Here is a 22,965-nt window from a genome sequence, read left to right on the forward strand (position 1 = left end):
ATCACAAAAGTGAGATAAAAAGGTCACCTTCAGTGAACAGTAGTTTACTGATGTTACTGGTTACAGGTTCCGACATACGGTAATGCCTGCAAAATCCGCACATTATTCCATATATACATATTTTGGTCTGAAAGGATGCTTACGCTGCATTCCCGTCTAAGCTAAGTTGAACCTCATATTCTACAACATTCGAGTTCTCTATAGCTTCTATCGCACCATTCTCTATAACGTCGGTCGTCGAGTTCTCTAAAGTAGCTTCTATCGCATCATTCTCTATAACGTCGGTCGAAATCGTTGGTACAGAATTATCTTTCAATCTGTAATAGGAAATCAGTTTTATGAAGGTTACGCATGGTGTCTTATAGAACAAGAATTCCTTTACACTAAAATCACCCAATTTGATAGTACCTACCCTTTAGAAGCATCTTGCGGATTCTTGAAACATGTTATTGGGAATCCCTCTTGAAGGTCTTCGCGAGTGGTTTGCGATTAACTGTTGTTTGATTTTTGCGATCGACTTAGCTTACGGTGAGCCACTGCCTGGTTGTTTGCGACAGTTGATGGATGCAACGGCGACGTAGACGGGAAACGGAGTTCTCTCGATGCTAAACTAGAGTTGTTTGCAATTTCCTAGCAGGGTGGATCCAAACCGCGTGGGAAGCGGTCTAACATCGACGGATGTTTCAATCGGGCGCGGTGGTGACGGCGCTGCCCCTTCTAGTCGTTGGAGAACGGTTAACCTGGATCTTTGCGCAGGAGAAGTCGACGGAAAATGCAGCTTTGCTTGGACGAGTGGATTCTGTATGGGATACAAAAAGCCGGCGTGCGGCTGTGCGACAACGGAATTATTAGACCACGCACATGATTTCTGCGAAATTTCCTTTCTGTTGGGCTTTTTTGCTAGCAAACAAAACTTGGCTATCACTGTATGTTTTACTTAACTAATATAGCACTGAAATGAAACGCGGGAGATTAGCACTTTGAAAGATTCCGGCTTTTACTTAACTACCTCGACTACCGCGACTATTGGCAAAAAGACACACTTCCGAAACGTTTTCGAGACTCCAGGCAAATGAACGAGTAACTTGTTGCCCTCAGATAGGAAACCTTGAAAGACGGTTTTACCGGAAATAAATCAGGCGAACGATCCTTACAGTTTCGACTATTGTAATTTTCCCGAGTAAAATGTATCTCGCTTACGCAAGCTTCTGCTTTCCCATCTTCTAACCAAATGAAAGTACACGAAGTGAAGATGACCTTTGGACTTACATCCGAATGCTTATATTTGCGCTAAGAGAATTACTCTTCTGGCCTCGCGGATCGCAGTGCGTTTTGGAAGTTCTGTTGGTTGCCTACGTTACAGGTGAAGTTTAATTAACCTTCTTTCTTGGTCTGGTCGATATTAAACAATGACACATCAACGTGTGTAGTAGTATATACGGTCTCTGAACGGTTAGAAATTTACTGTTATTTGAATTCAGTAGACAATTGAAAAAAAATGACCAATAAATATTATTAATACTAATTTCGATTTACAAAGTAACGTATGTAAGGCGTACCTGTTGAACTGACAGCTAGCTGTTGGGATTGGAACCTGACTCAGTTTCGGGGTGTTGTGTGTGTTTGTTAACCATCCTATCTCCCACTGGCAGGCAGCGGTTTACAGAAAAAGTTATTCCCTGCAAATAACCCAACAAACAACGAAAGCTGAACAAGCCTTTGATCCGAGAGAATAAGCTGAACAAAAACGGTTTAAGCCAATATCCAGCTAAATTGTTTGTTGGGAGCTTGGTTCCAGGATTTAGGTAGGTGCTAGCTCAATTAATTTTCCGATTGCCCATTTCGTATACAGGACAAACCGTGCTCCGAGGTAATAGATCCATCAACCAGCCCCGCCTTAATATAATGTTTGTATCAAATGGATTTTAACATTACAATAAGACTTTCGATTCCTTACATGAGGTAAGAAATCGACACGTATTTTGTGTATTTAATTGAATATAATATAATCTACTATATATATAAAACAAAGTTGGCGTACGTAAGACCGCGCATCACTTAATAACGGCATGATGGATTTTCGCAATTTGTTCTTCATTTTGTTGATATCGTGAATGCTCGAAATAATTTCAAAGATGAATACTCGGCCCTGTTCTGCGCGGCGTGTGACGTGAGACAACTAATCTCACCTCACTCTAAGTGACATTTCTCACCCAATTCTGAAGTCACTTCGGGTGACGTGAGACGCCCATTTAACCGCAATGGGGAATCTCACCTCACTCGAGTCGACTCTCAGAATCGGGTGAAAAAAGTCACGTAAAGTGAGATGAGTTTAGTCACCTCACGTCACACGCCGCGCAGAATAAGGCTGACTGTTTTCGGCAGGACGAAGTTTGCCGGGTCAGCTAGTTGATATATAAATTAAAATGCTTATATGCTGTAAAATATATCAATTTTTCTATGTTACCAATAATACACAGAGAACTACATCCAGTCCATTGGACCCATAGAAGTACACTCAAGAAAACTCACAAAAATAACAGCGGAATAAAAGAGGCGGAAATAGACAACATGCAAACACTGCATATTTCTGTTTCTCAGTGTGCACCGAGGAACAAAAACATACAGAGCCCACACTCCGCCATGATTCCCATGCACACCCTAGAATACACCTCAAGGAAACAATCAATGAAAGAAACAGACCGAATACGACCAACAAGCGTCATACGCAGACTAGAGTCTGACTCAGTTTCGGGGCCAAGCAAAAATGCCATAAGAGTTGTTCTATCGCGTTTTGAGAAAAAAAGATGGATAGGGGATAGGGCCTATTCGGACTAACCTAAGTACATCGCCTTTTTAGGTAGGTAAATGTGAAAGAATTTATCGGTCAAAGGTACTAATTCTTAGTTTGAAGCCTCAGCTACATTTTGAAGCCATGAAAGTTTATTTGCGCCATCCCCAATGTATAGGGATAATTCGGACCTTTCTACGGGGTAATTCAGACCGTCATGTTTTTACCCAGGGCCGGCGTTACACTTTTAGCACGAGTGGGTAGTAAACATAGGGTGAGGGTAATAGAATAGGGATTTGTCTCATTTTCGCAATACACACGCTTGCATTACATTTACATTAAATCACTTGCAGTGTGTTTGTGTAAATGAAGTTGTTGTGCATTGATATTTTCAAATGTGCGCCCGAGATACATACGTGGCAGATTTCAAAATTTATGAAAATGTCCAAAATTTCGAGTGGGTAATTACCCACTCGGTTATTTTCGAGTAGGTAGTACTACCCATACTACCCACGCTATCCGCCGGCCCTGTTTTACTATGGAATTGCGTTTACCTATACAGTCTTTTGGAGAAACTTGACGGCGCCGGTGGTTGAGTGGTAAGCGTCACCGCTACTAATTCCAGTTGCTCTGGGTTTAATCCCAGTCGATGTCGTTGAGATTTTTCTGAAGTGAAAAAAATCTGGGGTCACGTCTTCCTTCGGAATAGAAGTAAAGCCGTTGGTCCCCGGTCCCATACATCGATATCTAGTTCCAGATAATGGAGTCACCTCTCTGGTGTCGGTAATGAAGAAGTAGAATCCAACTTCTATTCTTATTAACAAGTGTTCTCCTCCCGTGATACTTGTGGAGTGCGCAGTAGTGTATACGGCCTCTAGCAAAAGCAAGTATCGGACTAACATTTCTTCCCTTTCCTTCGTGATCTACGTTCGGGCCTGGCCGGCACCAGTATTGATCGATAAAACATTTTAGGATTACCAGGAGTTGCACATTGAAATATCTTTCTCGAAACTCATTATGAAGCAAAAATAAATTGCTAAAAAAGTTTATCTGGCTAGTCATAGCTGACGATTGACACATCATGTATTTCCCTTATTGTGGCGTGTACAATCATGTGCGCAGACGCAAGCCGCTGAATGGTGGTTGATGGAGTTGGTGGTCTTAATAGTCCCGTACGCTCATTTCGCACAAAAGTGGTTATGTATTTTCACCCAAACAAAAATCATTCCATTAAATAGGAGCCTCAAGCTTTCCAAAACACTTACCTGATATTTTTTCTCTTTTATTTGTTACTTTAATGACGGTTTTGCCATTATAATGATTTTTGTTTTCAGGATAGCAAAAAATGAAACACGCATCCATTTTCTAAAAAAAATGTAAGAATGAGATTCACCTGTCAAAATTAACGTTTTAGAATAGCGGTTCCACAAATATGTACGACAGTCATAAAATCTTGCAATTTTCTGAGAAAATCGTATGGGTCTGAATTGCCCCCACGGTCTTAATAGCCCCGGGTTTCTCTATACAGTTGACAGTTTCTTAGGGCCTCCAAAGCTGTCAGGATCTAGACGAAAATCGGGAACAACGAGTAAAAATATTGATCGATCGTTCATTGCGCATTTCAAGCGGAATTCGAACATTTCGACGTGAAATAACTGATTTGGCAGGCCATATGCATTTCTCTATTTTTGAGACATAATAAAAAACTGAGCTGAAAACATGGACCCACTAAACTGTTTTGAACTTCGTCCGATCGAAACCTATTAGACCATGATGAAGTGCGCACTTCAGAAGGCGGTCGCGTTATATACGAGGAGACAGAGTTTTGGATCGATTAGTCTCATTTCCTTTCTTTTCAAATCAGTGGAACGTGTAGACTACACCCAGATTTTTTTATGCGGGGGATATGTATCGCGTAAAAAACCGCGTTAATTGGAAAATCCGCGTAAAAAATCGCGTAAATTCGAAAATATTCAAAAAAATGACTTAGACTTTTTACTGAAAAAAATTTCTAAGTCCTTTTAAATGCAAAGAACTTAGAATAATTTTGGCAGATTTTTTTCGCGCGGGTTTCGCAATTAACACAAATTTTGCAAAAAATATTCTAAGTCCTTTTGAATGCAATAGATTTTTCGGAAAGATGGAAGACTAGCTCCTTATGACTAGCATCTCAACAATATGGGTATTTTCGGAATGGTCTTGACGAACAGGTGCCAGAAATTGATTTTTGACGCCATTTTGAAATCCAAGATGGCGACTTCCAGTTTAGCGAAATTCTCTGTAACCCAATCAATACGGGTATTTTTGGAATGGTCTCTTAAAATAAATAATCAGTTACTGAGACTAGAAAACGTTAAACATTTCGGGACGTAAAAAACTTCATAAAAACTTAATTAAATTACTTTATTTTACCATTGTTGTAGTAATTTCATGTACAAAATAAAAACTTATACTGTTTTCAGCATTCTTCTGCAGTTTTCCATGCGAACGGTGTTAATCAAGATAAGGGGTTCTTAGTTCGTCTACTGGTTTTATATCTTTCAGTTACTCATATTGCGCAGCTTTTTCGCTCGTTCACTGTAAGATGAATAATTACTGCCGAACACTCCAACAAAAATCTTTATTTAATAGCAAATTTAAACATTTAAGATCATTTTCATTAAATACAATAACTATCGATAAAGATCATGTGCACTGTTTGAGAAAACGCTTCAATGTAAAAGTATCGGAAAAGGACATTTTAATTGTAGAGATTGCATCTTAACTACGATGAATAGCCGTAATTTTATTTTCGATCATACTTAAAAGCATTTTAAACCTCATCAATTTTCTGGTTGTTTTAATAGTCTAATCCTATACTCTCGTATCGAGTATGTATTTAAAATTTAAACTAAACGAACATGATGACATGGGGATTCTATCTTTTTTTGAAAGCATCATGTAATAATTTACGTACTCTCTTCATTTGTCGTCTTCGATGCTGTACTGTTGTTCTGCTCCTCATCGTCGTCCGCATCGTCGGTGCTGTTGCCATTCTTTTCATTTTCTGTACTGCTCTTGAGATCTGTAAACAAATCACAAAAATGAAATGTAACGGGTCGCCATTTTACGGGTACCAACCTGTTTCGTCGACAAGTAAAAATAACTCCTCCTGACTCAGATTTTTGGTGGCATGTGCGAATTTGGCAACCTCTTCGCAAAAAGCTTCCCAGAATGGCACGCTGCCGTCCGGTACTGGGAACATAGTCTAAGCGAAAAGGACCAAGCGTTAGTCTTGAATTTGAGTATTCATTGAAGGGTTCAATTATATGAGATTCACTAGAAACTTGGCTATTATTCACTACTAGTCTGTGGGGTGGCGCAGAAATAATTTAGGGTGTTTGTTAATAGGGATCCTTACACGCGCAATAAAAATGTCATTACGAAGTAATGTACTCATTACTAGGAGTGTATGGGAATTCTATTTTGAAAAACTGGCTGTGCTTTTTTCATTGTTGCGTGCTCCAGCACAGTGGTGTGACATCCAGCACAGTGGTGTGACATAAAATTACCGCCACTTTTTCAAAAGCACTTAGCACTTAGCCTTGCACCGACATCATGATCGATGCTCGTCACTTTGAGGCATTTGCTAAGAAACGAAAGTTGCTATCGGAGTCTGCCGGCTTTGTACCCGGGCGACCTGATATTGCTGCTGTGCACACAGAATCGCAGACTGAAAACTGTGCGTTGGATTTATTTCAAAAGGTGCGTAAATTGAAGCAACAGGTCACGGCTATCAACCAAACGATTGCTGGTAGATCGTATGAAGTTACCCAATCGTTTACTGGCTTAAGCTCTCCTTCAGACCAATCTTCTCCGTTCTCGTCAATCCAACAGCATGGCTCCCGAAACGTTTCTGGTCTTGGTAATTTGTCCAACTCGTTACCGAGCTCCTCCGCTAACCTCTGCTGGCTATTCTTCACGAGAGACTGGAAAGAAGTAGCTTCGATGCCTTTCATTTCATTCAAGGTTGGAGTAGATTTGAAATTGATAAATGTTGCATTGTCGCCGTCGACTTGGCCGAGAGGGACTTGCTTTCGGGAATTTCACGAGAAATTTAACGTATGGGAATTGACAGAATAAGTGTTTGTGTATGTTAAGTTATGTAAATTAAATATGCTGTGTGTATTGTGATGAATAGTAGTTATGTAATTAGTTTTAATAGCAATCTGTATGGCGCTTTGCGTCAAAGATGAAGTTGAAATATAAAAAAGCACCATTCCGCCCGGTCAATTGTTTTTCCACAGCTATTTTCCATATTTTGAATCGAGATAGTCTAATAAATCGACTGATTGTCATCTTTTGAGATTTAACAAATCCTTTATATGGATAAACCGGTGACAAAGTTCTACGCATTTTTCCAACGCATACTATCAAGTGTGTAATTCGTATAGACGCTAGTTCCTTGAACCTTAAAGGGGCATTGGGGGACCTGGGCAAGATTTACCATTTCACTGCACAATCTAGGGTACTACTGGTTATAAAAAGGCAATGACAAATTGTAAATCTCTGGAAATTGGATGTAGGTGAGAGCAGGAACATTTTCTAACAATCCCATTCGCCTTTACTCAATTAGGTAATACTCTCATGAAAATATTTAAGAGATGGCGCTGCTTTGGTGGTGGCTAACATGAATTTAAATGTATGGGAAAGATATTAAAACTTGGGATTTTGGAGAAGCTATAATATTGTAGTTGTAAAATAGATACACATTTGATGCAGAAAAAATATGGAAACAGTTTGTAGAAGTTTATTTATATACTTGAAAATATTCAAATAAAATCTAAAAAAAAATCTATTAGCGCCCAAACATTTTACCCATTACTTTCCACCAAGAAAAGTTGGAACTCTTTCTTTCACAACTCTGTTTCATTCGTTTTGACAGCAGATTCCAGACTCATCACAATCGGAATGTTTTCTTTTAGAATTTAAGCGCAAATGTAACAACCGATTCGAAAACTGATTCATTCAATATGGGTTGGTGCATTTGGTTTGAATTCCAACAAAAATCAGCCCATATTCCGAATTTAATTTACTAGTTATTTTATGGTGCGCATCTCATGGTCATGAAGAGGCTCTAGTTTCATTTATATTGCTGCAAGATATTCGAAATATGGAAGACCCTATCATATAACATAAGCAGAACCAACATAAACTGCTCAATTGAGATCAAGGTAACGGATATTCATGTATGCAAAAAACTGCCAGTTTCACGCATCAAGGTACCTACCGATCGACCTGTTTTCGGTACAAAAGGCTCTACATTAATTATTTCTTCTAAAAAGTTGAATTCTAATATCTAATGTTTATACCTAAAGTACTTTGCTGAAGGTGAACCCTTCTCACGCAGCTTTAGGACGGCTGTGAAGCCAGAAAGGCTGTGAACACCAAACGGATTTATTGACACTCACGTTACCACAATAGAGGTGTAGTCTTCGGGCGTACCACGGACATAAATGGTTCTTCGTGCCAATTGAAATTTGTCGATCCGACATTTATCCAAAAATTTAAAAAAAATCCTATTATTTTTGAAGTCCTGAAACATTTTATGACCACTAATTATCAGCAGACCAGGGCAAGAGGTAACTCCTTTGAAAATCTTAATCTTAAAACCACAGCAGTTGCTTTGGTTGATTTTGTGTCAATCGTGCAAAAGCCTTGCTATATCTAAATCGAAAGATCATTGCGGATCTTTGCGTAATATCGTACAAAGTGTTCTGGCATATACTTGATTACCTTGAATTGACTGTAGATCTGCTCGGCCTTGGTTCGAATCTGTTGTGCTTGAAAATCGAACTTGATTCGCTCTTCATCAGCCATATTCCATGCCTTTGCATTGCCAACATATTTTCGCAGACGTTTCATAGTTTCTACACAATTCGGGTTCTTTTTCAACATTGTCGGTGTTACTTTCAATTCTGCAAGCAAATAGTAATAGTAAAAACAATTATAATCACACAGGTAACAGCAAACCTACTTTGATACTGTTCCATCAAATCTACACATTTCTCGGGATCTGCTTTGGCCAGCCCTACGCAGGACTTGATTTCCAGATTTAGTTCTACCAATTCACGTTCCAACTTAAGGAAGTAGACACGCTCACTTTCAATTTTATCTGAAAAAAAATGTGAAAAATCATCAGAACCCAAAGTTCATTTTGGAATATATTGAATTTTACCGAACGGATTAGGCTTCTTGGGGGGTGTAGCGGAAATGACAACTTTTTCCTTCGGCGTTGGTACCTTCTTCTTAGCAGGTGAAGGACTGACTGCCAAATCTTCATCTTCGCCGTCCAGAAACCGTTTAGGTTTGATTTTTCGTCCGCTACGACTGATGACTTCCGGTTGCTCTTTTGTAGGGCTGGACTGAATCGCCAGTTCCTCTTTGGCGAGTTTTTCATCGCCGGTAGTCCTCTTACTCGCAGCTACTATTGCGGTAATGTCAATAGCCTCTTTCTTGATTTGTTTCTTGCTTTCCTCCTTTACGGATTTGCCAATAGCACTCACGTGCTTCAACAGTTTTTCACCATTCGGAGTATCACCTCTTTCAGTTTTAATGGTAGAATTAAGTACGGTTGAGTTAGCCGATATACGAGAAGCATTAAAGCTGGCCTGTAATTAGATATGGACGGTGATTGAGTTATTTCAATAAATAAAGTTTGCAAAACTAAATCGTCGAACATCACTCATTGGTAATACGGCACATTTCACTTTACTTGCCTCGGTCGTGTTTAGGGTATCTTCCGGTTTGGATTCGTTAGCTGCCAATGAAGAGGGTTGACCACCAAGCTGAAATTAGAAGACCTCTGTTACTAAGAGGGAGACAGTGCGCTCTACAAATTTTGAGTTTTTTACAGATCTCGCTTGCAAAATGATCTCTTCACCCTACGTGGGGTGTCATTCATGTCACAGCCATCTAACGGACTATCACCCACGTTTAATCTTTTTTTTAGTTGGTTGATAGCGTTGCAGCGCATTGCCAAATGGATCTTGCTACATTCCGCGAGACGAATGCTATCAATGCGTTAGCTGAAGCCGTAAAATTTTGTAGTAAGTAGCAGTACTATCTTTGATGACTCAACGTAGTTACATGCACAAAGGGTTAAAATTGGTGGATATTTTTTAGGAACTATGCTCTAATTCAAATCGCGAACCCGCACTGGAACTGCAACGTTAGTCGTCTCTTGTATATTCAACCTGATTCCTGATGAAACAATAATGTCGTCCGAAACGTCGATGAGCCTGCTGACCCAGCTGGGGAACGTCTATTTGAACCTTGAACATAAGTAAACCGCAACAGAAAATTCTAGATTTTTTGCAAACCTCAATTGCTTTCTTTTGGTACCCTATTTTCTGACAGAGTAAAGTTCTGGAATGTTAAGATTTTTACCACTGTTTAGGAAAGCACAAGTAGTACAAAGATAGTGTGAGACCTTCATGAGAAACTTTTGGAGGTATTCGGCAATGAAGATTTGTCGGTGGACGGTTCTAGATTTAATAAAAAACGGCTTATTTTGATACATCTACAGATCGCTTGCCACACAATTCGACAACTTCATCATAGGCCAATGCAATAAATTTCCTACATGAAAGTTGGATTGTTTTAAAAACGGTTTTTAAACCAAAGCTTTGAAAGTTATACCTGAAGAATTAAACTTCATCCTTTACGGCTATTGTACAACCGCCAGAAGAAACCTAAACCGTTGGTACACAATCGGAGAATCAGAAAAGGTGACTATATGTCAGTGATTCACTCAATACAGAATTGATAGACTATGATGCAAAACCTTAAGGTACGTCCAGGTTAAGTCTTCGGTACGGAGCAATACCTTGACCTAGGAACTCCTAGCATGTTGCTAGTCGTCTCTTACGACATGAGAGCAGGTTCCCAGTGGTTCTATTCTTAGCAGAAAAAGTGTAAAAAGAAGCTAATTCTTGACAGCTACTCGAAAAAGGGGGAATTAGATTATATGCAATATGGTACGGATGCAAAGAAAATCATTAAAAAAAATTGTGAACTTTTTCGCTGGATTCGGACTTCCAGATGTCCTTGTCACAAATAGTGGGACGCAACGGAATTCGTTGAATTTATGAAACGACAAGGAACAATAGTGCTAAAAAGTCCACCGGATCATCATGTCAGCAATGTACAGGCAGAGAGAACTGAAAGGACGGTGAAAGAGTTTTTAAGATTTTTTTTTAAACCGGCTTATAGCACATGGAAGTGGAAAACCAAATCAGCTATTTCCTGATAAATTATCAAAACAGTTGTGAAAAGCTTCCTTCAGAGTATGTATTTTCTTACAAACCAAAGGTTCTTTTAGATTTAATCAATCCGACAAGTTTTTATAGGAATTATCTGGTGTCTTGTCCCCAGAATTCGAGAGAACCTGAAAAATCTATCGTGGATGGCCAATTGATAATAGTATAAATTAAGTAATTACCGCATTAAAGATAACGAGAGATGGTTAGAAGCTAGTTTCGTGAAGAGAATGTCTCTTAATCTGGTACAGATTTCAATCAAAGGTCATATTATGACAGCTCATTGCGACCAATTGAGAAAAGAAGGAAATAAAAGTTTTATTAGGAATGTGATAATTAAGAAATATGTGCCCAAAAGAAGAAGTGAAGATTCCGACGATTAACCTGTTTTTGTTGGATTTCCAGAGAATTTCGAATGGAATCTAATAATTCTAATTCTATTACAGGATTGAAAAGATCCGAACCGTTGCGCATGCGGAGAAAATAATTTTTGAGAAGAGAATAAAGGAAACAATCGAGTAGGATTAATCCTCAAAAATGCAAGGGGTCTCAGATGCCCGGCTAGTTACAGTTCTCTAGTTTCAATGACCTTGTAATTTGAAATACAAATGATCAAGCGTTTTCAGGCTTTCGATTCTCTCGCTGATAAAACGACAAAATAGAGGGATTTGATTTCATTGGGTCTTAGGAGCGACGCTTCTTGAAGTCACAAACAGGCAAGCTAAAGGCCTTTTTGAAGATTAAAGAAGAAATATGACTAATACAATATAATCAGATTACAGTTTCAAAATTATGTCGATAAGCTTGAAAATGAAGTCGAATATACAAATAATTGTTTTACGTCTAAGCAAACACTTTGTGAGAATAAAGGACTGTCGTGTTCGGGATGAACATCGTTTGACGGCGCACGAAACCGAAAGTATTGGTGTCGAAATGTGTTGAGATGAAATAGACTGGCAGTCGCGTTTCTGCTCTTGAACTGTAAAGTGCCTTTTCTTATAACTACGAAAAATATTTGTGAACATTAAAATTTCTTGCACGAATGTATAGTGTTGAGCGTAATTTTTCGAAAATTCCAGTGAAAGTATCATGTCTCTACATTGAAAATTGACCGAGCAATAAGGGATCAAGAGAAAGACGGTACAAACGGTCGCAAGATAAAGAAATCGTGGAATCAGTTGGAAAGATTGGTTGGTTCCCATAAGTAATTGAAATGGAAGACGTGATTTGTTTTCTACTAAAACCTATGAGATTACATTTTATTAAATTTAATTCCAATAAACATTTACAACAGCATGTTCGATAGATTTCCCGAGTAGAGTCGGACAACAAATTGAAAACTAAACTTGATGTTGTGATGTTCGGCAAATAATTACTCAGGTTCGTTTAATGTCGTTTTGGTCGTTTTAACGGTTGAAAGATCAAAATGGAGAGCAGCAAAATTGTCCTATGACATTAAACAGACAACTAATTCTGCTATCAGAGAGAGTAAATTGAAACCTTATTGAAATGTTGAATTTTTTATTGATAACATAATATGTATTCACTTTAATGTTTTACCAAAGAAATATAATCATAGAAAATTCTTCCAAGAAACAAGGATAGCAAAATAAGATCCAAATTTGATGTCATATTTAAACAATCTAAAACTGATAGCAAAATTTCAATTTGATTCTATTATCAAAATATGAATTCTTCTTGTTGTAATTTTGATGTTCGACTTTGCTCGGGTTGTGTGTCACTGTGAAAAACACTAACATCACTATTTCTAATTTCTAGAAATAGCCTCATGTCACCTGCATGCATGAGAATTTTTTATGTTTTTTTAAATAAGAGAGATGCCGCTGACATATAAAATGAAAAAGCAGGGGTTCTAAATGTGAACCTTGAGGAACCGTAGATGTAAGTTTATTTACGTTAGATTTCATCTGTTTACTAGCGTTCTGTCAAATACAACTTAATCCACTTAAAGAGTCTCACCTCGATTCCTAATTTTTCAAGCTTGAAAATTAACATTGGAATGTCAAGTTTACCGAAAGCTTTGCTGAAGCCAGTGTAGAGCTTCTGTATGAGCCATGACATTTAATGAGTAATTAAATTCTAGAAGGTTTATATTTGTTGGACGGCCTTTACAAATATATGTCGAGCATTTGTTATTTTATGTTCGATTGGTTGAAAATGTTATTATTTATGATGAATTCGAAAAAGCAAAAGAAAGCAAAACAGGATGGCAATCCTACGTTAATTGTGAATATCGGATTTTTTACCAGATAGATATTAAAAAAAAATTCCCATTCTTTTGGAAAATTACCGGATTCAAGTGGCTTACTAAATTGCCAGAATAAAGGTGTTATGAGTTTAGTTACTAAGGCGTGAACATTAATGTAACTGACATCAACTTCTCTTGAATGATCAGCGTAATAAGGAATATATACAAATCACGATCAATTTCCAATTAGTAAGAATAAGTTTCTTGAAAAATTGTTGCAAAGAGATTACAAATACCGTATGAAGTTTCTCCCTCCGTACCGCCCAAAGATATTTTTGATGGAAAGTTTCACGATTTCAACTTAGTTCTGATATAAATAAAAAGGTTTTTGGTCCTGATTTCGTCTTAGTGCGGAAGAAATAGTCAAACTTGGTTGGTCACCTGTCAATATCGTGTTTAGAAACTTGGACTTCAGTCGTCCCTCGGCATGATACTGGTACCTTGACGTGGTCCGGGGGCTTTTCCACCAAAGCAGTATTACAGTGGTGATATCACATAGAAACTTGGGATACGATTACTTTATTTTTAGTTGAGCTACATTGTGATCAAATTTAGTACTTAACTTGGCGACCTTTATTACCCACCTATGTCATGGTCGAAATAATGTACAATGTGGGCCAAGTACTTCCTGGAGGCACCTTGGGGTTAGCGACGAGCCCCGACCTGGGACTCTTCTAAATTTGGACTGTACCATGTCAGGGCTCCCGAAGATGCCAATATACCAAACAATCTTTGACAGCCCTACGCGATAACTCATGCACACCTACGCCCGCGATCTCCAAAGCACGGTAGTACCTCGTTGATATAATGATCGTGATAGCATTCACAAATTTACAAACGCCAACCCACTGGCGCCCGTGTTCGTGCGGTCACGGGTTGATCACGTCCGGAAGTCTGCTCCATGGCCGCAGGACTACAGAAGCGAATCTATACTCGCGAAGCTGCATACACGCCTCACACGCGACATACATAGCCCCACGCGATCGAATACGCTACCATACAAATGTCTGAGTCCATCGTCGTGAATTGGCAGGGGTGAACATGCAAATGCGATCGTCCACCAATTGGAGATGGGCGGGTATGGGATTTTTCGTACCCGGACCCGACCCGAACCCGAATATTATTTTTGTAAGCTTACCCGAACCCGACCCGTATCCGGATTTTATAAAAATACAAAGCCCGAACCCGACGCGTACCCGGGCATGAAAAAGTATCACAAGCCCAAGGCTACATAGCGGTATTTTCATTTTTTAAGGAAATTCGCTTATTACGTTCGAAAACTGTTATCCATGAATTTTAGAGAACAAAATGAAATGCAATATATGAAAACATATTTTATATAATTTGAGGTAAAAAATGAGAAACAGTGTCATGTGCCTAATTCAAACGAAGAAAAAGGAACTCCGCCAACTTTCGCCTGCTGCGAACTAGGCCAAGGGTCTCCTATTATTACACTAGTAAACAAAATAAAATTCTGAACTTCCATATATCACTTCCATTTTCGATGTAGATTTGTGTGCTGAATCCGAACAAGAAGTTCAAAAAATTTATAGTTTTAATAAAACGGCTAGAAGTCTGTAATTTAAAATTATACTGGATTCACATAGGCTTTTGCGACGTATCGATTTCACTGCACTGATCCACAAATCTTTTATATGAAAATACATTGCAGAAGTGTTACGTGCGTGAGTAAGCCACAAAATATTTTAGGTTCTTCAAATTATTTTGAACTTCACATTTTCAGGTTTAAAAACTAAAATGAGTCTTGTACAAACTGTTAGATGTTCTAGGAAAGAAAAAAAAAGTTTTACAAATAATTAGTTTTACAATACTTGACGTATGTAGTAGTATGCAGTAAAGTTTCTATTATCATTGTATAAAACATAGTCCTGCAGCTTGACTTTCAAGATATGAAGTTTATGACGTGTGAGGGTTGAGTTTACAACGAATTTTGTATCATAAGAGTGCTATTTTCTGTATAACACGTGTAAATATTGCACGCAGTATTGTATACCAATCATTCGATGACTTATCACTTCAATGAGCCTGAAATTATTGTTATTGTTGAATATTACCACAGCTCAAAATCTCTCAAAATTCTTCATTTTTTTTTCTAAAAGAGAACGCTTCATATTTCATGAGTCCTAGAAAAATTCGAGACAGTTCAATAAATTGACCCAGAGAAACTCAAAAAAGTTCTATTTTGCAAAAAAAATTAATAACTTTCGCAATTTTCATCTGATTCAAACAAACAAGTGTTAGTTTTCCTTGAATGTTAGCAAGCTTTCAGTTTCTTTCGAAAATAATTTTTTGGATTGCTTTATCTTGCCCAAAATTTTGACCAAGCGCTCATTTTTCTAATGGAACGAGGAAAAAATATGAAAAAAGTCAGTCTTCCCAAATGAACATCGAACACCATGTTCGCTCTAGTTCTGTGTTCATCATACAACATCAATTCGTGTGCAAACTCGAATGCGCTAATGCGTACCAAAAGACGAGCACATGTTCATCTGCACAACCGAACCCCATGTACGTTTGCGGTGTTCGTACACACAGGTTCTTGATACTAGTTTTCTCTTTCTCTCACCCATCATCACTAGCATTGACTCATTCTGTTTTGTGTGTGCCTTTCTTATGTACGTACACGGTGTACGTACACGATGTTTAAACCTAAGTTTGCACATCGTTCGCTTGGGTTCGGTGTTCGATGCGAACCTGTACACAAAGACAAAGCATGTTTGAGGTTGAACGCGTGCACGAAATTTTGTACACGGATGCAAACTTGTCGATGTTCATGGGAAGACTGGAAAAGTTCAACAAATTCGTAAAAACGGTCAGAACTATTAGTCGCATTAAAACAGAATGCTCGGACAACCAAAAATACATGCAATTACCCTAACCTTAACATAATAATATTCCATGACGATACACTTTAACCGTAGATATTTGTGCTTTACTAAACGTACATTTTATTCTAAAGATGAAATTTATTTCTTCACTCTAAGTCGAAAACTGTTCTACGGTAAATTTGTTGGACTTTTTGGATTCTGGATTCAGTATACGATTTCACATTGAAAAATGCTTATCTTTCGGCATAAATCTTTACATGTGAATGAAAACAGATATGCCACAGTTCCAGATTCCTCTCGGCAGCAGCATTTGACATAGAAGCTGCCACTAACCACGGTGTAGTTAGTGAGATGCGTGGATATTTCTACGAAACTATTTTACCTTAAAATCGGGGTATATTTCAGTTTATATGGGCTTCTTTTAGTAAATTTTCGATAAGATAGTTTCTTCCAAAAACATCTAAACAAACATCAATTTTATTCTAAACACGTTAAACTTCTATCCATGATTGTTTTGTAATTTATTAAGTGATCTTACAATTGAAAAGGGTACAATTTATCTGCTAATTTTTGATTAATCGAAATAATCTTGTGTATCAATAAATTTTGTAGTAACGCTAAACGTTTTTGTCTACATTTTTTATAACTAGTGCTAATTTGGGTACTAGTTCAGATACATAGTCTAACTGGACACCCAGATGGTGCTAGTTACTGACGAGGAGAATCCGAAACACTAAAACAAAAAAAAACATACTTCATGTAAGGCATGTGCCCTCATGCACAAAGAAATTGGTCTTGTCCAAAATTTTTCCCACTTGGGAATTTTGCATAATTCCAGGCGTTTGGTATTCATACCAAAAGACAGTTTCGGTTCATATTCCTCGCCGGCAAACAGAACCTCTGTGCTTACTATCGAGACATCACTCGGTATAAGCCAGTGGTTTAGTGTTCACGCAAGACGTGTGACTTTTTGGAATTTAGTGTCTAACTAGTGCTAATTTGGGTACTAGTTCAGATACATAGTCTAACTGGACACCCAGATGGTGCTAGTTACTGACGAGGAGAATCCGAAACACTAAAACAAAAAAACCATACTTCATGTAAGGCATGTGCCCTCATGCACAAAGAAATTGGTCTTGTCCAAAATTTTTCCCACTTGGGAATTTTGCATACATTTTTTATGTTTGGTGATTAATTTAGACTGTTTTCCTTAAACAGGTCGATAGAAGTCATATCTTTCCCATACACTTGTTTTTCTTTCTGAATGTTGGAAAGATGAAGGAAATTTACAACATTAATACTTAAAAAATGTTCGAGGAACTTTACAAAAAGCAATTAATGGTACAGCAAAATTTAGATTATGAACTTCCAGTTCAAAATCTATGGATAGTCCCGTTCATTCAATACACGCTGACCTATGAGGCGGCTGCATGTCAAAATGGAAATATAACGCTTGTTTTAATATTTTTCTACGAGGATAAGTTATCACTTTTTGATATTGGCGGGAAAAGGTCACCCAAACATTCAAAAATATTTATACGGGTAAATGCGAAATATTTCGTAAAAACCCGACCCGACCCGTACCCGGTATAAATATATTTTTAATGCACCCGACCCGACCCGTACCCGGTGATAACAAAACCCGAACCCGCTCCGATTCTTATGGGTACGGGTTCGGGCCGGGTATCAGGTAAAAATACCCGTACCCGCTCATCTCTACCACCAATACATACAAAATCTCGAATACACGAAAGTGATATGGAAGAACGCACTTTCTTTTAGCATCTGAGCCATACTGCGAAAATTAGGTATCAAATTCACGGTCCGCGCGCGATCATCTAAGAACACACGCAAATTTGCGAATGGAAACACGGTTATAAAATCGAATTTATAATGCGAAGTTACATGCACGCTAGCACACGCTACATACAAACGCATACGCGATCGAACACGTTAACGGACAAACGCTCGAGCCCCTCGTGATGATGCACGCGATTGTGACGTCCCTGTGTTTGCACATGTCTGTACCGTACAACAAATATTATTTAGAATCGCGACCCGCTGCAATTGATCTCGTCTGCAATTGTAGCGAGTGATTCTGACGGGTAGCTCTTCCGACACCCTAGCTCTACAGCTCCAGTAGAACAACTCTCGAAAAAACATTCACACACTCTTACGCAATAAGTGAGCATCCACGCCAACTCAGACAAGTATGCACCCCTGGACTCGAACGCTAAAACTTACACATTCCACGCACAAACCACCACAGTAGAACTCACAATTAGACATGTACATACATAATCACACGTAATAATTACAGGTATTCGTCTGGCAATAGGGTGAAGTACATCTCAAACGCAGAACTTATCATTTCAATGATGGCCTTGGATCTGCGTTGCCTGTGTTCAAGGCACCATAGCTTCGTCCGTCAGGTCAAGGATGTATGAAACCCGCTAGCCACCACCCTCGGCCCTAGCTGCACATAAAGGGATAAAAAAAGAAACTTGGACTTCAGTCGTCGTTCAGAAATTTGTCATATGCGAAAGGACGGAGCCGTGGGCACAATTTGCAGAAGCTAAATTGACTGTCTTGCTTGCTGGGGCTTGGTAAACGCGTGGAGTTGACAGGATATTTTTTAATGTGAATCAGTAAATGGACACATAGAAACAAAATGCAAACAAAAGGGCATTTCATCCTTAAAATTTTTTAAGAGCGTCGGAATTTTCGAATGTTTGTATTCAACAATTACCGAGGATTGCAGTAGATATTATTAAATATTTAATTGTACCACCGTTTACAGAATAATTTCGAGAATAATAAAAATTCACCTTTATATTTCTTTTGAAAAGACATGCCTATTAAACGAAGTCAAATTCTACTATTGTTATTGTTATTTATCATTGTACAATCAGCCTGTCTTAACAACCAATTCATACCTAACTTTTCATCGTTCAATTTGTCGGTATGTGCAGTGCTTTATGGTCACATCTATGACCGTGCACCCGGATGCCGATGAGCTGTCAGAAAGATTAGCGAGGGTGTGTGTCGTTACAATCGGCCCTATTCGACGAAAAGTCACGTAAAGTGAGGTGAGATTAGTCGTCTCACGTCACACGCCGCGCAGAATAGGGCCGAATGCCGAGAAAAATTAAGCCAAGAAACTACCGGTGTATTGGTGGAACGAAAAGCTCAGCATCTTTCGTGCTGCATGCCTAAAAACCAGAAGACGCTTTCAAAGAGCAAGATCTGAGGCAGTCAGAGAAGAGCGAGATAGTGCTTAGTAAGACCACTTGCTACAAGAAACTTTGCAGAGAAGTAGACGCTAACCAACTACAAATTATCATGAAGGGTCTTTTGCCGAAGCACGTCTCAACTGCATGGCCGCCTATACCGTAAGTTGATGCAGAATGTGGATATGCTGGTGACAATCGAATCTCCAACGACGACCTCCTTATATTAGCGAAAGGGCTGAAAGCTCCCGGTCCGGACGGTACGTGGCACTGAAGACTGTGATCTTGGCCTTCCGGATATGATCAGAATAGTTCTACAGATGTGCCTGGAGATCCCGTATCTGGATGCTCTTGGTAAATTTCTGGGAAGGGTTATTCTCGACAGGCTGACGGACTACGCTGAAAGTGAGAACGGGCTATCGTAAAGGCAGTTCGGATTCCGGAAGGGATCTTGACGGAGGACGTCATCCTGTCATCGCGAGCGCGGAGAAAGCATTGAAGCAAAAGAGAAGGGGTAGACACTACTACGCCGTGGTTACGATCGACGTAAAGAACGCGTTCAGCATCGCCAGCTGGGTGGCTATCGCCGTACCGCTGAAAGGTTATTACAAATTACTTTCAGACAGGAGTACTGGTCTACGGGACGAACATGGGACAGAGGTCGATTAGGGACCATCCATAAATGACGTAGCATTTTTTGAATAATTTTAAACACCCCCTCCCCCATCGTGACATTTCGTCACAAATCTCTGAATACCCCCTGGTAATTATGTAGCTTGACGGTAACTCTCCCCCTGTCCCCGTAATTTTATTTTTTTAAATAAAAAACGATGTTAGTTATACCCTTTAAAAAAAGCTACGTAGCCTGACATGACCCCCTACCCCCCCCCTCCCCCCCCCGTCGTCACACATCATCACAAAATGCAAAACTCCCCCTCCCCCATATAATGCTACGTCATTTATGGATGATCCCTTAGGATCATGGCGGGACCTCAGGGCTCCATACTTGGCTCAACGCTCTGGAATATAATGTACAATGGACTGTTGAGATCGTCGGGTTTGTAGACGACGTTGCCCTGACGATAACTGGTGAGACCCTTGATTTGGCCGAGATGTGACGGTAGGGACAATAGGCACCGTGGAAACCTGGATGGCTGACGCCAAGTTGCAGTTGACTCACCACAAGACGGAGGTAGCACTGGTCAGAAACTTTAAACATATCCAGCACGCCGTGATACTCAATTCCATCGATGCATGTGCTGAAGTAGTTGGGTGTGATAGTCGACAATCGGTTAAATTACAGCAGCTATGTCGACTATGTATATAAGAAAGCTGCAAGGACAACTAACGTACTGGCAACGATCATGCCGAACATCGGAGGAGTAAGAACTAAGAAGCCCAGCAACGTGACATCTCCTGGCTGGTGTTTCATTCTCATTCCAGGGGTATCGCCTTGGCTGCGCTGCGCTGAGCTCAAAGCAGAACCGGAAGAAGTTGACAAGAACATTTCACATAATGGCTGTTTGTGAACTCACCGACTCAACCCAAATGTGTCGAGTTGAGTGCATAGGAAACATGGAGAGGTGAACTTCCACTTGGTGCAGTTTTTGTCCGGATACGGATACTTCCCGAAGTACCTGCATCGGTTTAGACATGCTTTGTCATCAATGCGCCACTCTCCGACGGGGTAGATTAGGTCCACCGTGCGACGTAGCGCCGGGTTCGTGTCGTCGGGGCGTCATCGAATCGAACGCCAGACTCCACCGGAATTGCCAGACAGACCTTGAGGAGATTAGATCCACCACCGGGGATTAGTGCGAGGTAGATTACGTCGAACTGCTAGCAGTGGGTCGTTGGGGCGCCAGTGAAGCGTAAGCTACGCTCCACCCGGAACCGTTGAACAGACCTTAGCATCTACTGGCTGAAATCGACTGCCGGGATATTCATCGCCGTGAACTACCCGACTCTATCGGAACAAAATGGGAGCTAATTCGCTCACGAAACAGACATCGGCACCGAGAGAACTCCGCCGTTAGGGATCTTTCAGTTGGAGTTGGGTGAGTTCACCGTTGTGAACTATGCGAGTAGATCAGGATACAGCTGGGAGTTGAATGACTCGCGAAAATAGGAACCAAATGGCTCGTGGAATCAGCAGCTAAACGGCTCACTGAGACGAGAGCTAAATGGCGACGTAATAGATGCGAACCGCAGAACCGATAGCAGCGTAAAACTTGTGAGCAAAAGAAAGAGGTACGACATCGCATTCGATTCGCTTTTGTCTTGTTTCTGGGATCAATCGACTATGTTTCATCGTTTTGTTTTCTTTGATTATAAATAAAATTTAAACGCATTTTAACTTTGATTTTAACTAATTTTCATCTCAATTTTTTAGTCGCATAATGTTACATTAGCGAAAACTCACTTTGCTTTCAAGGTCGTAATGAAAGATCTATGTCGAATTCGAATTTAGTCCTTGGCTTACGTGAAGATACCATTGTCGAAATGCTACTCTCGACTGTTCCGTGCGTTCTGGGAGAATGCACAAGTTAACATTAAACTATATTAGAATATTGAAAATATCAATATCAAAAATTCCTTTTGTTTACATTAAACATCTATTCTTACACTTTTGTGAACTACTTCTAACTCATTTTCTTCAGTAAATATGATAGACGATTTAAACGTCCGTTATCTGTGTCTATAATGTAAGATCTTTATGGCGATCTTGACCGACTGCTGCTACTGTCACGGCACATGCAAGAAAATCTCTATTACTCACCGCTATAGGACTTGGATCTTCGCCATTTAAAGCAGACTCGATTTGAATGATGGCTTCTTTGAATCCCTTACGTTTCATAATCTTTTCGGTGGCATATTTTTCCTTAGTGTCACGATAGATAAACAGATCCTCCAATTTGATGTTGGCGCTGAAATTTGTTGTAAAAAATTACTATTTTAGTATCACACATGCCGTAAAGTAAGGTATCCATCTTAGAATTTTGGGTTTTTTCATTCTGTTCCCTTTTCTATGCACTACTCACGCCATGAACAAGTCACGGGGGAACTACGAGACTTTGCTTCTAGCGGATGTGGTTTCATCGATTTGCAAACATAGTTTAGTACTTACGTTTCTCCCGTGCCGTAAAAATACACATTGTACTTGCTTTTCTCGATTCTGGTAATCTGAAAGAAAGTTTTCACTATCAAAAACCGAGCGAAGCCATCACCAAATCTTACCTTAGCTGGCCAGGGCGGGTAACCTTTAACTTTGGCAAAAACCAAATCACCAACGTTGAACGTCTTCTTAGTTGCAACCATGACTATTTGCAGCTGCTTGGGAATCGACACTAATGATAACGGTTCGTTAGGTCTTCCGGCACCGACGGAACAATCTTTAGCAGGGAATAAAGTAGGACAAAATTTCACCAGGAACGGGCTCTAGCTTCCGACTAGCTGAATGATGCGCTTTTGCTCGCTTCCCTATACGCACTAACACAACTGAACATATAGACTTGAAGCAAAACGA

General features: G+C 39.5%; 1 protein-coding gene across 1 annotated transcript; it reads right to left on the reverse strand.

Moving 5' to 3' along the window:
* Positions 1-5,175: 5,175 nt before the first annotated feature.
* LOC131682450 (hepatoma-derived growth factor-related protein 2-like) lies at positions 5,176-22,937 on the reverse strand. The gene is made up of 9 exons (XM_058963919.1): positions 22,677-22,937; positions 22,567-22,622; positions 22,219-22,366; positions 9,550-9,618; positions 9,009-9,441; positions 8,808-8,945; positions 8,567-8,748; positions 5,912-6,038; positions 5,176-5,855 (listed from the first exon to the last, which is right to left on the reverse strand). The coding sequence occupies exons 1-9, from the start codon at positions 22,755-22,757 to the stop codon at positions 5,740-5,742; spliced, it is 1,350 nt and encodes a 449-aa protein (XP_058819902.1). The 5' UTR covers positions 22,758-22,937; the 3' UTR covers positions 5,176-5,739.
* Between the last annotated feature and the right edge of the window lie 28 nt (positions 22,938-22,965).

Source organism: Topomyia yanbarensis, chromosome 2 (genome assembly GCF_030247195.1).
Source record: "Topomyia yanbarensis strain Yona2022 chromosome 2, ASM3024719v1, whole genome shotgun sequence".
In the NCBI taxonomy this organism is placed as follows: Eukaryota; Metazoa; Arthropoda; class Insecta; order Diptera; family Culicidae; genus Topomyia; species Topomyia yanbarensis.

Excerpts from the sequence above, each read along its gene's own strand:
- LOC131682450 (XM_058963919.1), bottom strand. The coding sequence starts at position 22,757 with ATGGTTGCAACTAAGAAGACGTTCAACGTTGGTGATTTGGTTTTTGCC. Across the intron at positions 6,039-8,566 it reads AGATCTACAGTCAATTCAAG|ACTATGTTCCCAGTACCGGA; the intron begins GTAATCAAGTAT and ends CTTTTCGCTTAG. Across the intron at positions 5,856-5,911 it reads TTTACTTGTCGACGAAACAG|ATCTCAAGAGCAGTACAGAA; the intron begins GTTGGTACCCGT and ends ATTTGTTTACAG.